This window comes from Cryptotermes secundus, unplaced genomic scaffold (assembly GCF_002891405.2).
Source record: "Cryptotermes secundus unplaced genomic scaffold, Csec_1.0 scaffold1132, whole genome shotgun sequence".
Taxonomy (NCBI): Eukaryota; Metazoa; Arthropoda; class Insecta; order Blattodea; family Kalotermitidae; genus Cryptotermes; species Cryptotermes secundus.
In genome coordinates this window covers 2,282-19,781 of record NW_019729229.1, presented here as the reverse complement: position 1 = coordinate 19,781, position 17,500 = coordinate 2,282, and the positions used below count along the sequence as shown (strand labels likewise).

The 17,500-nt window shown below is 40.3% G+C and overlaps 1 protein-coding gene across 1 annotated transcript in view; it reads left to right on the top strand.

Moving 5' to 3' along the window:
* LOC111865584 (leishmanolysin-like peptidase) overlaps positions 1-16,131 on the top strand; it is a 162,736-nt gene extending 146,605 nt beyond the window's left edge. Inside the window, exons 4-7 of the mRNA XM_023853743.2 lie at positions 7,390-7,472; positions 12,726-12,843; positions 14,064-14,242; positions 15,912-16,131. Of these exons, the coding sequence (XP_023709511.1) occupies positions 7,390-7,472; positions 12,726-12,843; positions 14,064-14,242; positions 15,912-16,116 (585 nt within the window). The 3' untranslated portion in view covers positions 16,117-16,131. The remainder of the gene's footprint in view (positions 1-7,389; positions 7,473-12,725; positions 12,844-14,063; positions 14,243-15,911) is intronic.
* Positions 16,132-17,500: the final 1,369 nt, after the last annotated feature.

Below are 17,500 nucleotides of genomic sequence, written 5' to 3'. Positions count from 1 at the left end.
CCGTGGTGACAAGGAACCCACCTGCCATTCAGTCCAGAACCTTTTGTCTTCTCGTCTGCTGTCCAAAAACATAAAAATTAGAATATACAAAACTATAATTTTGCCTGTGGTTCTGTATGGGTATGAAACTTGCTCTCTGGCATTAAGGGAGGAACATAGACTGAGGGTGTTTGACAACAGGGTGTTGAGAAGAATATTTGGACCGAAGAAAGATGAAGTGACAGGAGGTTGGAGAAAACTGCATAATGAGGAGCTTCATAACTTGTACTCTTCTCCAAGTATAATTGGAATGATCAAGTCAAGGAGGATGAGGTGGACGGGGCATGTAGCACGAATGGGGGAGACGAGGAAAGAGTATAGGATATTGGTGGGAAAGCCAGAAGGAAAGAGACCACAGGGAAGACCAAGGCATAGTTGGGTGGACAATATTAAAATGGATCTTAGAGAGATAGGATGGGATGGTATTGATTGGATTGATCTCGCTCAAGATAGGGACCAGTGGAGGGCTCTTGTGAACACGGTAATGAACCTTCGGGTTCCATAAAATTCTGTGAAATTCTTGAGTAGCTGCAAAATTGGCAGCTGCTCCAGAAGGGCTCAGCTCCATGAGTGAGTAAGTAAGTAATCCCTGTAACAGGCCGTGGAGGCCCATAGGGGTTATGAGATATTGAGGTTTCCACATATTCTAGGCAATCGGCTCATAGATGGCGGCAAGGTTATCAGCCATACGCGCCGGCCGCCCTTTACCCCCAAGAATATTCCTGGCATTAATTTCAGTTAGAGGCTGAGTCGACCCGAGGGCCAGAGTGCGTCTGGAAGGATTAGGTCAATTGAAAAATTCAATGACCTCATCGGGACCTGAACCCGCGACCTTCCTTCTTGTAGCATAGTGCCTCAACCAACTACGCTACCGCGTGCTTTAAAAGGTCCTAGGTGTAAACAGGAGGAACTTCAGCAGACATGGTATGATATTGACCGGATTTATCTGGCTCAGGACAGGGACTAATTGCGGGGTCTTGTGGACAAGGTCATGAACCTTCGCGTATCAGTGAAGGCGGATAATCTTATGCCAGGTCAGCAGTTGTATGCTTGTTAAGAAAGACCCTGCCTGGCGGAATTAGTTGTACCTGGAAATATAAAGAAGACATACGAAAGGTGTGCAGAAAGTGCGCTGTCGTACGTCGGCTTTTATGGATGTGAAATGTAATTCACGAGAAAATGTTGTAGTCATCCATTCCTTCATTCATGGAGCTGAGCCCTTCTTGAGAATCCTTCAATTTTGCAACTGCTCAAGAACTTCCCAGTATTTTATAGAACCCAAAGGTTAATTACCGTGTTTACAAGAGCCCACCAGTGGCCCCGTCCTGAGCCAAATCAATCCAATCCATACCATCCCATCCTATCTCTCTAAGATCAATTTTATATTGTCTACACATCTACGTCTTGGTCTTCCTAGTGGTCTCTTTTCATCCGACTTTCCCAGCAATATCCTATATGCGTTTCTCTTATCCCCCATTCGTGCTACATCCCCTATCCATCTCATCCTTCTTGACTTGATCATTCTAATTATACTTGGAGAAGAGTACAAGTTATGAAGCTCCTCATTATGCAGTTTTCTCCATCCTCCTGTCACTTCATCTCTCTTCGGTCCAAATATTCTCCTCAACACCCTGTTCTCAAACACCCTCAGTCTATGTTCCTCCTGTAATTCCGGAGACCACGGTTCACATCCATACAGAACCGCAAACAATTATACTTTTATATATTCTAATTTTTATATTTTTAGACGGCAGACGAGAAGACAAAAGGTTCTGGGCTAAATGATAGCAAGCATTACGCGAGTTCAGTCGCCTCTTAATTTCCTCCTGAATCAGATTTTGATTTGTTATAGTCGTTCCCAAATATCTGAACTGTGCCACATTTTCAAGGGATCTGTTTCCTATCTTTATGTCATGATTTTTCCCTGCATTTTGGTGACGAGACAGCAATACAAGTATATACTAGTTTTCTCTGTGTTTACTTCTAGACCAACCTCTTTACTTGCGTCAATTAAAGTTTGTTTGTTTCTCCTTATGATATTTATAGTATCACCCAGTAGATTCACATCATCAGCACAGACCAACAGCTGATGTGTCCTGTTTAATTTCAGTCCCACCTGGTTTTCCTGGACCTTCCTTAAGGCATATTCTAAAGCAAAGTTGAAAGGTAGTGGTGATAAAGCATCTCCTTATTTTAGACCATTCTGGATAGGAAAATTATCCGACAAATATTTTCCTATACGGACTCTGCTATACGTTTCACTTAAATACATTTTAATCAGCCTAACTAGTTTCATAGGTACCTCAAATTCTATCAGAATATTGTACAATACTTCCCTCCCTAACCATAGGCTTTCATGAAATCTACGAACAACTGATGTACTGTCTCATTGTACTCCCATTTTTTCAGTAGTTGACGTATGCAGAAGATCTTATCAGTAGTTGATCTGTTACATCGAAACCCACACTGATGATCCCAATAATTTCATCTATGTATGGTCTTAATCTTGAGAAAAGAATCATCATCATCATCAGTAATCTGTCAAGACGACAGGTCCACAGTCTCTTTCAAAACAATTCCTCCACTTAATGCGATCTAGAGCTTTCTCCTTCAAATGACAGTATCCTCTTCTGTCCCCAAGGTCATCCAGCATCTTCTTACGTCTTCTTCCTCGTCTTCTTGTCACTTCTATCCGCCCATCTATCTTTCCTTCGATAGCTTCTTTTAGAAGGCAGTTTCTGCGTAAAACATGACCAATCCAATTAGCCTTCCGTTTTCTTATTTCATGTAGGATATTCCTCTGCTCACTGACTCTAATTAACACTTCTTCATTTCTCACATAATCGGTCCAACTGATCTTCTCCATTCTTCTCCAACACCACATTTCGAAACTTTCCAGATGTTTCTGATCTACTGCCCTAAGTGTCCATGTTTCAGCCCCATACAGAGCTATGCTCCAAATGTAGCATTTCACTAGTTTCTTCCTCAAATTTAAGTCCAATTTGCTGGTAAAAAGATTCTTCTTCTTGCTAAATGCAGCTTTTGCCATGGCAATCCTGGATTTAATTTCACAAGTACACCTTCCATCATCTGTTAACAAGCTACCCAAATATTTAAAACATTTCACATTCTCCACTTGTTTTTGGTCTATCTTTATTGTGACTGGGGTTGGTTGTCTCGAAATTTTCATTACTTTTGTTTTCTCCACATTCATTTCCATGCCATAGCACCTTCCAATTTCAATTAGTCTATCAATCATGCCCTGTAGCACAGTTTCTTCCTTAGCCATTAACACAAGGTCATCTGCATATTTCACAGTTTGAATAATTTGCCCTCCTACTTTGAAGTCACCGAGCCCATCCAGAGCTTCCTTGGTAAGGCATTCGCTGTACAAGTTGAACAGAATTGGTGATAAACAGCATCCTTGTCGAACTCCTCTTCCAATCTGCACACTTCCTGTCTCCCCCCTGTCCAGTCGTACTCTAACTTTCTGATCCATGTACAATTTGCTAATCAATCTTCTTTCATGCCAATCGATACCTGTTTCTTTCAGGATCTGCATTAATTTGGTCCAGTTTACCCGGTCAAATGCCTTCTGCCAGTCTATGAAGCAAACACACAGTTCTTCATCTATCTCCAAAGTTCGTTCCGCTATAATTCTCATCATCCCAATTGCATCCCTGGTTCCTTTTCCTCTTCTAAATCCAAACTGATCTTCTCCAAGTACATCCTCTATTTTCCTTTCAATTCTTCTTTTAAGTATCTTTGCTATTATCTTTGCTGTATGTGCAATAAGACTTATTGTGCGATGGTCGCTGCATTTTGTAGCTTTTGTCTTTTTCTTTAAGGCAATCATTGTAACTTCTGTAAAGTCCTTGGGCCACTCTCCACTTTCATATATGGTGTTCATTAGTTTTGTCAGTGTTTTCAAACCACCTTCTCCCAGTAACTTGAGCACATCTCCAGGTACATCATCATCTCCTGTAGCCTTTCCCTTCCTCATTTCCTTGATAGCTTTTTCCACCTCACTTTGTAAAATATATGGTCCTTTCTCGTCTGTATCTACTTCTTCTTCCGGTTCAACTTCTAAGGTTTCTGGCCGATTAGGTCGATCATATAGTTCTGAAATATAATTTTCCCAAATTTTCAGCACTTGCCTCTGATCTACTATTCTATTCCCCTGGGAGTCTTCGATGCCAACATTTTGAATCCCATGATTCTCTTTCCATCCTAGTTCTTTTGTCTTCATGTACATCAAATCATAACGGCCTGTTCTTTGAAATTCCATAATCTCATTACATATCTTCTCAAGATATTCCTTTTTGGCCCTGTCCGTGGCTCTTTTCAATTCATTCCTCAGTCTCCTGTATTTCCTCCTGCCTTCTTCATTGTTGACATTCTTCCATTTCCTTCGCTCCTCCATTTTACTCATCATCTCCTGTGTAACCCATGGTTTTCTTGCTATCTTCTCAACTTTACCTACCAAATCACTGATAGTATCTAACATGCATTCTTTTATATCGTTCCACTGCGCTTCAGCATTTCCGCTTTCACCTTCAATTGCACCGAGTTTCTCTTCTAGAGTCTCTTGCACGCTTTGTCTTTGAGCATATAACTTCTCCAAATCCCATCTGGGTCTGCGCTTTCGAAATCCTATAATTTTCTTCAACCTGGTTCGGAACTTGGCAACCAGCAAGTTGTGGTCAGAGTCAATGTCTGCCCCAGGAAGCGTCTTCACATCCTTCACACTGTTTCTGAATCGATGTTTCACAAGGATGTAGTCCAGCTGATGCCTCTTCCAATCCCCAGGTGCCTTCCATGTGTAAATTCTTCTCTTTGGCTTCTTGAACCAAGTGTTGGTAACAATCAATCCATTTCGTTCACAAAAGTCAATAAGCATTTGACCTCTGTGATTCCGTCTTCCTAGTCCATGTGATCCAACAATATTCTGATATGGTTCATCTCCAACAATGCTGTTCCAGTCTCCCAATATGATGCTGTTTGTGTCTCCTCTTCCATCTTCCTGAAGAATTTCTTCAATTGTGTCATACACTTTTTCCACTTCATCATCTTCATACTCTGATGTTGGCATGTACACTTGTATAATCAGTATATCTACCGGTTCCGCCTTTAACTTCAGAGCAATAATTCTGTCATTACAAGCAATCTTCTTAACAACACTCCTCACTACACTTTTATGCACCACTATTGCCACACCTCTTTCAGCCCGTTCACCTCCGGAATAATACACTGTATAATCACCGCTTCTTATTTCACCTTGTCCTTTCCACCGCACTTCGCTGACACCTAGCACAGACACTTCATTCTTCTGCATTTCCGTTTTCAAATTCTCCAATTTTCCTGCTTGATTCAAGGTCCTGACATTCCATGTTCCAATCTTGTATCCATGCTGTTTCTTCTGATCTTCGCACTTTTTCTTGTTGTAACGCCTGCATGACATTTCCTCTAGAAACACTCCCCCCCGGAGATCCGATTGGGGGAGTAGTTTACCTCCGGATTGTTTTGCCTCCAGAGGAAACATCTCGCATATATGGTATCTCTGTTTTTGGAAAGAGACTATCCAGGAAAAGTGATAATGTGGTAGTTTTTCCATTTGCTTTCCACATCGCAGTACAGCAGCCGTTCAAACCACTCTGGTCACGCCTGCTGCTATACGAACTTGAACCATCTCGAGCATCATTTGCTCTGTGCTTCAAGTCGCTACTGATGACGCTGAGAAAAGAATATTGGATAAAATTTTATATGAGGTTGATAGCAATATACGAAACTATAATTTTGCCTGTGGTTCTGTATGGGTGTGAAACTTGGTCTCTGGCATTACGTGAGGAACTGAGACTGAGGGTGTGTGAAAACAGGGTGTTGAGGAGAATATTTGGACCGAAGAGAGATGAAGTGACAGGAGGTTGGAGAAAACTGCATAATGAGGAGCTTCATAACTTGTACTCTTCTTCAAGTATAATTAGAATGATCAAGTCAAGGAGGATGAGGTAGGCAGGTCATGTAGCACGAATGGGGGAGACGAGGAATGCGTATAGGATATTGGTGGGAAAACCAAAAGGAAAGAGACCGCAAGGAAGACCAAGGCGTAGGTGGGTGGACAATATTAGAATGGATCTTAGAGAGATAGGATGGGATGGTATGGATTGGATTGGATAGATCTGGCTCAGGTTAGGGACCAGTGGAAGGCTCTTGTGAACACGGTGATGAACCTTCGGGTTCCATAAAATGCTGGGAAATTCTTGAGTAGCTGCAGAATTGGCGGCTTCCCAAGAAGGGCTCAGCTCCATGAGTAAGTATGTAAGTATGAGGTTGATAGCAGTGATAACCCACGGTAATTACTACAGTCAGTTTTATCACCCTTCTTGTGAACTGGTACAATAATAGACTCCTTCCACTGATAAGGCAATTTTTCCTTATGCCAAATAGAAATAATTAGCTTATGGATCTTAGAACGTAATATTTCGCCTCCTGCTTCAACAAGTTCTGCCGGAATTTGATCATTACCTGGCGATTTATACCATTTCAATTTTGCAATAGCACTTTCAACCTCAAAATAACTAGGATCAGGTACTAACGGCTCCGCTGTATGGATTTCTGTCTGCCTAACATCGCTGACAGTTATTCAATAACTGGGAGTAGTAGGTCCTCCACCTATTTAAAATGTTGTGGGAATCTACAAGCAGATCACCATTCTCATCCTTCACTAAGATACTTCTAGGTTTGTGACCCCTCATAACGTCATTTATTCCTCTATTCAGGTCTTTAATGTTCTTGTTCTTACTGTTCATTGCAAGCTCATCAATTTTGTCCTTCAGATATTCCCTCTTTTTGTTCCTGAAATGCCTGCTGGTTTCACGTCTGTACTGATTCTGAACCGCTATCACGGATCAATTCCCTCGCAGTATGAAGTGCTCGTAATTGCCTTATTCCTCCCAGAATTGTATGGATGTAGAGATTTTCGTGATGGAAACCTACAAAAACTTCTTTGCGACCCCAAACAGAGACAGATGTCTGTTCTCTGTCATCCTGTTCAGAGTTCTTCTGACTCCTCCCCATCCTCCGGTACTTGGGTACTGATACCGGCAGCTCTTTCCCCCGGGGGCAAAGTGGCCGGCTTGCTAAGCATACCATTTGTTTCCATCCGTTGCATGGACCCGAGCTGCAGAGTTGTTACGCGTTGCTTTTGTAAGAGTGGCATGTTATTCGTTGCTTGTAGTAATCAGGTTACCTGTTACTTAGTTAACCAGGCCCATAACATACATTGCGCTTGCATGTCCATGTGTGGCAGCTGAGTGTGAACTAACGCGTGCTTTTTGTTGTTGCTTTCAGAACACGATATTGCCAGTGGCGGTCCACTTCTGGGAAATGGCCCTCATGGTCAGAAAAACTAACAGCGTAATACGGCTTAACAGGTAGTAACGGAATTATAATTGCCCATAGTATTGTTGCTGAGAGTGATGTGCTTGAAACTGATTTGTCCGCCTCCGTCTTTCCTCCATTGTTACTCTGCTCATTTCCTGTGTCGACTAACATTAATGGCCAAGTTCAGAGAAATCTAAGTATATGTTGCCGTCTCGTTACCAAAATGCAGGACAATATCAGGACATAAAGATAGGAAACAGATGTTTTGAAAATGTGGCACAGTTCAGATATTTTTTTTTGTGTATTATTTATTAACAATCAGAATTACGTACATTCTATAGGTTAATGGTTTCGCTAAGGACTATTACATGTCATGCGAGGAAAATGTCCATCGACATTACCTCTTCAGAAGTTGATTTGTTTTATATCAGGTCATTTGGCCATTTCCTTTGTTCATATATTTGGGAACGACGATAACAGATCAAAACCTGGTTCAGTAAGAAATTAAGAGGCGATTGAATTCGGGTAATGCTTGCTACCACTCAGTGCAGAACCTTTTGTCTTCTCGTGTGCTGTCTAAAAACATAAAAAAAATATATACAAAAGTATAATTTTGTCTGTGGTTCTGTATGGGTGTGAAACTTCGTCCCTGACATTAAGGGAGGAACACAGACTGAGGGTGTTTGAGAACAGTGTGTTGAGGAGAATATTTTGGCCGAAGAGAGATGAAGTGACAGGAGGTTGGAGAAAACTGCATAATGAGCTTCATAACTTGTACTCTTCTCCAAGTATAACTGGAATGATCAAGTCATGAAGGATGAGATGGGCAAGGCATGTAGCACAAATGGGGGGGGAGGCGGAATGCATATAAGATATTGGTGGGAAAGCCGTAAGGAAGGAAACCACTGGGAAGACCACGACGTGGGTGGGTGGACAATGTTAAAATTGATCTTAGATAGATAGGATGGCATGATATGAATTGTATTGATGCGGCTCAGGATATGGAGTAGTGGCGCGCTCTTGTGAACACGGTAATGAACCTTCGGGTTCCATAAAATGCTGGGAAATTCTTGAGTAGCTGCACAGTTGGCAGCTTCTCGAGAAGGTCTCAGCTCCATGAGTGAGTGAGTGAGTAAGAGCGGAAAGATCTCTCAGTGTGTCTACTATTGACACCCGTGGTCCTATAGTGTGCGGGTTAAGTTAGTACATGCTGCGTCCCAAAGATTACGCTATAGTATTAGAGAAACCATTCGAGTGATACCAGCTCCCCGAATGAATTGAAATAATGAAACTATTTAAAGTGGTCTCCAGGTTGCATGAGTTCAAGGTCACATCTTCAAAACCTCGGTGACTTTTAGCCAGCCTATCAAATTTTGAATGGAATGTTCTCTCCGTTGTGATGTTTCGTTCCTTGCATGTCACAGAAATTTTATAGAGGAATACACGTACAATTATTTGACGTTTATTTTGCTTTGGGTTCTATTGAAATTAGATTATTAATTAAGACAAATCTTGAAAATAGTGTAACAGGCTTAACAGTCATATTTTTGCATTATTCTTCCGCCACCTCAGACATTTGTAATGTTACGCAGAAATGTTGAGGCAGTATAAAATTTACAAACTAACGTCATTCTTTCTGAATACTCGTCTATACACGTATGTTATAATTTTGCAGGAGCTCGTAGCTACAGTTACAGATTTGTTGATCCGCGCAGTTAGTTCCATTTTGCCTCATAAAAAAAGAAGTTCTGTTGTAACTGAATAAGTTTGAAAACAAACAATTATATCAGCTTTTAAATAGCCGAGTTTTGTCCGAAATAAATAATCCTGGGGGGGGGAGTGTGTCTGAAAGTCGAATGCCAAAGCTGCTTAGTCGATTTGAACTAAAGGACAGCTGCCAGGGACGTCCTACAAAAGGATGGCTCAGCAGGTTTAATTCTTATAACCAAAAGAGTCCAAGGTCTTAATCCGTGATGTTGATAGTGAACAAGTGAAGGGACTAGTTTTAATGAAATGTAATGTTTTGTCAAAGCTAGTGGCCGCTCATGTTTCAGCCGTAGTTCCAGTTTCCAGTTGATGCAAGTAAAAGGAATTTACACGTTTTTCAGAGCACAGCAGCAACTTTACATTAATTTCGCAAAGATTATAAAATGAACATGTGATTGGAAATTAATGTTTCTCCTTAATATTTCGCCTCTGAAACTGCTGAACGAATTCCGATGAAATCTGGTACGTCGAACATTGCCAGGTCGTTTGACTTTCTTTCTAATCGGCCCGATATGAAATCTTTATTTTTCATGAAGCTGAAATTGAACATTGTCATTTAATCTTTATGGTATGCATCCTGTGTGTATAATTCACTAAAAGAATATAATTGACGCGGTCTTCACAACAATAAGTTCAGAAAATGAACAAGATAGGCACTATCGTGTCAACAATATTCTTTTAGTGTGTTGTGATTTCAGACTAGGCACCCTGGTGCTGGTGGGGGTGGTAGTAGTAGTAGTAGTATCAGCGTTATTGGTGGCGGCGGCGGCGCTTTGTTTATTTACATACTGTTATTTTTAACGACGTTGTCAGTAGCTTAAACAGTGTATTATCAGTTGGTGGGGTGATTAGTGAATACGGAATTGGAACGGACGTGGGAGGAAGCGGCCATTGCCTAAGTTCTTTTTAAAGTGAAATAATGAACTTTTCGTCAAATACGAGTACATTGTTAACATCTCCGACGTTAACTTTAATTATCGGCATTTCGTTCATGTTTATCTGTAACTTGCAAATATTTGTTTCGCCGGGGAGATGCGACAACTTCTCCCGAAACTTGTTTGGCGTGTAGTCTATACAGCATGGGCATTTTCACTCCAAATTTGAAATTTGAAATTTCCACGTCGGTGAAAATTTATATTTGGAGGGGTGAGGGTCTGAATACTATATATTCTTGCAGGTGGGTACCAACGTTTCAAAGGAGCACACATCCCCGATGTTCAGGGTAGATGATATCTCCAACAACCATACAGTTGAATGCAAGCCCAGGGCAGTTCATTTATGGTACTGGGAACTGGCAAATTTAATCGAAGTAGATGATTTTGAGTTAAGTCCCCTCCGCCCTCTATGTAAATCCCCAGCATCATGAAAGGGTTAATATCCCTGGTCTTGCAGTAGATAACACCAATTAGGATAAGTAACTCAGACAAAACAATCGGCAGTCTCAAACTCATGTAACTGTGATGATTCAAGGAATCTCAAGTATGTGAATATTGACAAGAGGGACAACCTCTGGTCGCCCTAAGCACACAGGCCACTACTGTGTTCATTGCATTGGGCCCCTTCAAAATGCCCTGTCCTCGTTGCTAGAGCCAGGCTCTATCGCTTCACCCTATGGAGAACCGAAGGTCCTCATTTCATAATGCCCAGCTCTGGTACAAGGTAGAAGGATCCCTCCTTCTGTCCACATTTCCTGCATGTAGCATTATTCTAGGGGTCCATAAGGTGTAGGTACTGCCTCAGTGAGCAGAGGCCTGTTACCAGTCTGCACTGTTTTCTACCTGTGGCATTTATACTATGATACTAAACTTGTTACAGTAACATTTTATATGAAACAGTGCTGATAAGTGCATGATTTCAGCAAAGATGAACTGCACAGTATAGACCCAAGTATTCCCATACACTGATGATATATTCTAACTCTATTCATATCTAACAACTCTGACTATAACATTGCTGTTAATTAGTCTTCTTATTCTTCTACTATTCATAACTGCTACTACCCCTCCTGATAATCTTAATGAGCATACACAAAAACAGAATAAAGACAGATCTGCATTATTCCTTAGCCAGTGTGTACAAAGATATTATGTATGGAAATGTGTCAAGTAAAACTGACATGTAATGTACTGTACATGGCAGAGCATGTACAAGTTATAGTTCGATAAATGAAACATGTCTGCGCTTCTGTACTCTCAAAATAATGGTAGTGTGTGGATGGAAATATTAGTGTTCTTGTTGTTGTTGTCGTCATCATCGTCGTTGTCGGGGTGGTGGTGGTACATGAAGATTACCCTGAAATATCATTGATATATACTGCATGATTACAATAATAAATTTGGCACTTTGTTTGTGTGGGGTCACGCGGTAGCATAGTTGGTTGAGGCACTATGCTACAAGCTGGAAGGTCACGGGTTCAAGTCCCTATGAAGTCATTGGATTTTTTCAATTGACCTAATCCTTCCAGCCACACTATGGCCCTGGGGTCGACTCAACCTCTAACAGAAATGAGTTCCAGGAATATTCTTTGAATATTCTTGGGGGTAAAGGGCGGCCAGCGCGTAAGGCTGACAACCTTGCCGCCATCTATGAGCCGATTGTCTAGAAAATGTGGGAACCTCAACATCTCACAACCCTATGGACCTCCATGGCCTGTTACAGGTGTACCTTTACTTACTTTATTTGGTTTGTGTGCTTGTGAAAAGTGGTCCATTGCTCTGAGGAAATAACAGAAACACAGGAATCAGAAAAATAAACCAAACTCTCAAAAAAATTTTAACATTAGAGAGGTGATGCAATTGAGTAATTTAAAATATTACATGATGGGAAGTTTCCAGTTTGCACATCTCGCATGGCACTGTTTGGAGAGTGAAAGCAAGGAGATCATGATGTGAGGGCCACTGAACTCCTGAGACATATATAATGAGTTTTGGCAGGCCAATCTTTTGAGAAGAAGATAAGAGGAAAGCATTTAAGGTAGGCAGGTTTGAGGCCTAATGATGCAGGATCATATCTGATGGGTTCTTTGAAAAAGTTACCTGCTATTATAAAACCCAAAAGTTAACTGGACCCTAGACTGAATCAGTTCAATCCATCCATGATCAAGCCCCTAAAATGACTTCTTCCCCAGAGATTTTGTATACAGTTCTCATTTCCCTCATTCGTGTTACATGTCCTACCTGTCTCATTCTTGATTTAATCGTTAGATGACGAGTAAATATTATGAACCTTCACACTATGTAATTCTCTATCTGTATGTTACACTTTACAGCCAGAGGGTTTGTTAATTGGTATCTTTTATGTGCAGTTATGAGACTACTGTACCTTATCTCATTGGGTTAGGTGAAGTTTAGTTTTATAGCTTTATTGGACTCCCTCCTGTCACCTGTATGTTGATATGATGGAAGATTATGTTGGATAGGAAAATTAGTGGACGTGACAGTATCCTCTGCTGATAAAATTTACTTGTGTTCTGTGCTGTAGGATTACTACATTCACAGGGCATTCCACATGGTAATAAAACGTCTTTGTCTTCTCAGAAAATGTGAAAACAACCAAGTGTTCTACAGGAAAGGAGAGCCATACCCATACTGCAAGAATGCTTGTGAGGCAAGAACCATGTGTGGTGAAGTACAAGTACCTGAGCATCACCTTGAAGTATGTATCATAACTTGTCTGTTTGACTTAACCACATCAGTATTATTTATTCCGATGTGTGACACTCCATCAGGTGCAGTTCATTCTGGTTGAATGTTGTACTCAAACCATTATAGGATTGGACTGCAAGTTTATAATTGTAATTAACAGAATGTCCCCTTTGAAGTCTGCTTTTATAATGTGTGTGGTGTGAATAAACAATAATGTTCATGACAGTGGTAAATAAATACAATGATTAATTTTCTTTACACTGTCCATTGCCTAATTTTTATATGAAAATGAAGCTTTGGAAACTGGACTATGTCTCTGATCTCAGATAAAGTTCCTTCCCTGTTGGCTTCTGCTGATGGAGTTCATCTCTCTCTGAACACCAGAAGTATCACAAGACATGCTATATAAACCAAGCAGGACAGAAACTATCTATGGAAGTTAACTCAAGAAGACTGTAGTTGAATGTGTCTTTTTAACATAAATACTCTCACTGATCAGTGGAGACTGGTTGTAGAGGAGGCCAAGACTCACCCAGAGCTGTAGCACCAAGTGGTAGGTAGGTACTCTCACTGATGATTTCTGTCCTGCTCTTATGTTACTCTGGTGTCCATGAGGTAGGAACTAGCTCTATTGATTGGGACCAATGGAGTAGGCGTTTTTCCTGAGGTCAAAGACAGGGCATAGTCTGTAAAATGTTTGATCTAAATAAGGACTGTGGATAATGTACAGGAATTAATCATTGTATTAATATACTATGTGACAATACAGGATAGCCAAAAATGGAGCATATCTCCATTAATGAAAACATATAGGATGTTTGTTTTCTATGTGTGAGATATGATTGTTTGATTCTGTTGTGTCCTATAGCTGCTCCTTGCTTCATATAGATGTGACCACATGTTGGGCAACTTTGTAACCTAACTTACATAGTGCAGTTGATGTTGTGGCCAGTGTAGTTGCTGATGCTCGCACTCTTACAACCCTGGACACTGTAGAATTCATCACCCTGTTGATCTTACTAGTTACAGTTACATGATGATAGAACCAGGGAGACAGGAAACTACGTATATGAGCGCCAGTAAGCAGTTACTTGCTTACAAAGGGTGTATCCTGAGTAGGAGTGAATGTTAAGACACCAGTAGTCAGAATGGGCAGAGAAGAGGCATACCCCAAGATGTGAAACCTGGATTGGTGGTCATGCTGACACCATTAACGTGAGAATGTTGCAGGTGTGTCGGACATGCAATGCAACAGGACAGGACTGTGGCACGGTGAATTCCAGCAGAGGTTCTGGAATTGATGGAGCTGACTTTGTGTTCTATGTATCAGCAATGGAGACAGAAAGGTGTCATAAAGGAATGACTGTAGCATATGCAGCGCATTGCCAACAAGAAGCAGCGCTAGACAGGTAAGAAATGGTTACAGTATTTGTGTGACATGATCACATTTATTGATGTTTCCTCCAGATCGGGTTGCCCTTTCAACACAGCCTTCTCCATTCTAAAGTATCCTTCCATTAGCATTTTCTTATATCTGTCCACTCCTCCCTTCCCTTTTCCTCAGCTGTTTTCATGCTTAGTCCTTGTTTCTTCCAGTTATATTGTTTTTTACATTCTTTTTATATTTTCATATGTTTATTATTGTTGCCCATGTATAGTGTGTGTCCATACTACTGTATCCTTAATTTTTTGTAATGTTTCTACCTCAAGATCTTGTCTGAGGTCCTGGTTTCATATTTTATACCCTTTGTTTATTTATTAATGCACTGTAGAAATTATGTCTCTGTTTCTTTTACATGAAGTCATCAGTAATCTTTTGTTATAACTGACTTCAACACATTTTGGCCGAACATGGAAACTGACAGGAGCTGGTGAAAATAAATTCCCCTGAGTTCTTACATCCCACCATAAATACACATAGACAATGTGGAAGTCAAACTCACCAGACCTAGACCTGGGCCTTGATGCTGTGTGGTTGTGATTGGTCAGTTTCATGCTCCGGCCATGTTACTTTTGAGAAAAGAATCCTCCGGTACATATTGTGTAGAAAGCTCGACGTGCTAGACATCGTGGCAGAGAGAAAAATGTATCCTTGCTAGAAATTCAGCCTTGGCAGAAAGAGGCTGATGTGGAAAGAAAATATACAAGTAAAATAAGATTAATTGTAGTGTCTTCATTTGTTGTTTACATTTAACTCACTAGAATACTTCATTACATGCACTTTGCATGAAGAAAGAAAATTTGGAATGACTTAGATGACAGTCATGCCCACCTGTCTTTTCTTTATATCTTTACAGTATTTGAGTGCTTTTATTACAGCAGAAATCTTCATTTACATAAAGGTACAAGCATAATACATCTTTTTATACTGTATTTACCAAATAATAAATGATGTAAAATCAAATATGTTATCTTAAAACTTTTTATATTATCAGCTATTTTAAAATATTTGATAAATTTTGAGTGTAGTTTTTCCAAACCTACATAATTATGATGCATATAATTTTAGGCAATGATCGTTTCCAGAACAGCAGCTTGAAACTGCTCTACAAATGTATTTCTTGTGATTTCAACCAAGCTTTTCTCTCTGGTACAGAATCCAGCATTCTGAAAGTTGCTAAGGGCTTTCCATCAGTACCTAAAGTATTATATTGAACATTGCTGTTGAGTGGTTAGCACTTTTGCTTTACATTCAAGAAGCTCCTTGTTTGATTTTTGGCCCAGAGAGTGGTTATCCTCGCTGACTGACTGACTGACTTACTCCATGGTATTCCTCATTTCCTCTAAGCAAATTCTGGGGTAGTACTCTAAAATAGGCCATTACCATTTTATTTTATATTCTTCCTTGTTCCTTCACAATCATCGTTTTCCCATTAATTCACCAGAGTATATGAAGTAGAGAAAACATTAAATAAACAAAAAATAAACAGTATTTACGTTTTTATAAAACTCAGTGGTTTTGCATTTTTTCTGTTGTCGTTTTCTTTGAGTGCAATATCTCTGCCCATGTTCTGAACACTCCTTACTTAAATCATATGTTGAACTTATGACATGTTGTGGGGCATATTTTTTTGGTAGACCGATAGCAGGACATGCCAACCTGTGCCCCCAGAGCATCAGTACAAAGCCGCAAGAACTTGAGATTTTGCTGTCAACAGTGAAGCATGAAATCCTTCATGCTTTGGGTTTCTCAGTCAGTCTGTATGCTTTCTACCGCGACGAGGAAGGAAATCCACTCACCCCACGAGGTGACTCTGGCAAGCCCCACCTCAATGAGAAGTGAGTTGTGGCACAGACATTACAACTGTTTACTCATTATGTGTAAATCCTACTCAGCGTGTAAGTGCTCTGATTGATGCTTTACTTTGTATCACCATGGCATGGTACAGCCTTAGGTTGCAGATGGAGATAGCCTCCAGATGTTGAGAATGGCAGTGAATGCATTGAATAAGTAATCATGGTCAGCTGACAAGGGGAGGTAATCCAGTTTTTGAGTTAGAGAGGAGGCTAATAAATTTTCATCATAAAAAAACCATCATCTTACCGACATATTGCACAGGGCCATGAGCTTGGATAGATTCTTTGGACCAACCTAAGCAAAGTACATGATATTAGGAAATTCTAATGTCTGAAGTCTGTAGGTCAGGTTCACTGAAAACTGTAGGAAGAGAATTCACAAAGTGTAAGTTACAGTTAGTGGGAGTATACAAGATCAGGTGGTGGGTGGTATTGAACCAGTGGATGATTATATTGTCATGTATATGAGTAACTGTAGGTGGGGTTTAGATTGGTAATTGGATTTATTGAACACTTACAGATTGTAACTAGACATAACTATAGTGCTATCACTAATTCACACTCTTTATCATTCACTACAGCACGTACTAAGCCTTCTCAATGTGCTGTGTCTTCACCAATCATTGCCTGGTGACAGATCACAACCAAGTCCTCTGCTTCTGTGCTCACGTTCTTACCAGCTGGCGACTGTCCCACAACTCCAGTTGTCCTGCTTATAACATCTCGGAATGAACCATACAGAAAACATTGTTCCTCTGGTGCTGTATCCATTGCTGTGTTTGCGTCTGTTGGGATGCCCACATGATTGCTACTTAGCCATTACTTAGCAACGGTTGCTGTATAACTGTTTACCTTGCAGTCATTACCTAACAGTGGATCTATATGCCGTGATACATTTCCCTATGGAAATTGGAATATTAGTCAACATTTATGAATGGATTCTTTGTATGTAAGGGAATCATATCAGCAGTTAAGGGGGTAGAGCTTATTAGGATGTCATGTACAGAAAGGTTCCATGCCTAAAGCCCTGTCTGAAAAAACTGAAATTGAAAATAGGAAGGAAATATATCAGATATTAATACTGAAAAATTGAAACTATGTTTTAAACAATTTATTCTTCTGACTATGCTAGGGAAATCAGTAAAGAATCTCAAATGGCTTAAACATGAGTCTGAAATTTGTTAACAAATTTTCTGGCTCACGGAGCTAGAGAAGAGTGCATAATGAGGAGTTTAATAATTTGTGATCCTCGGTAAATATTATTATTATGAGCAATTAAATGATGGGGGAGGCATGTAGCATGCATGGTGGAGACCAGAAGTGCATACAGAATTTTGATATGACAATCTGAAGGGTAGAGACCTTTATAA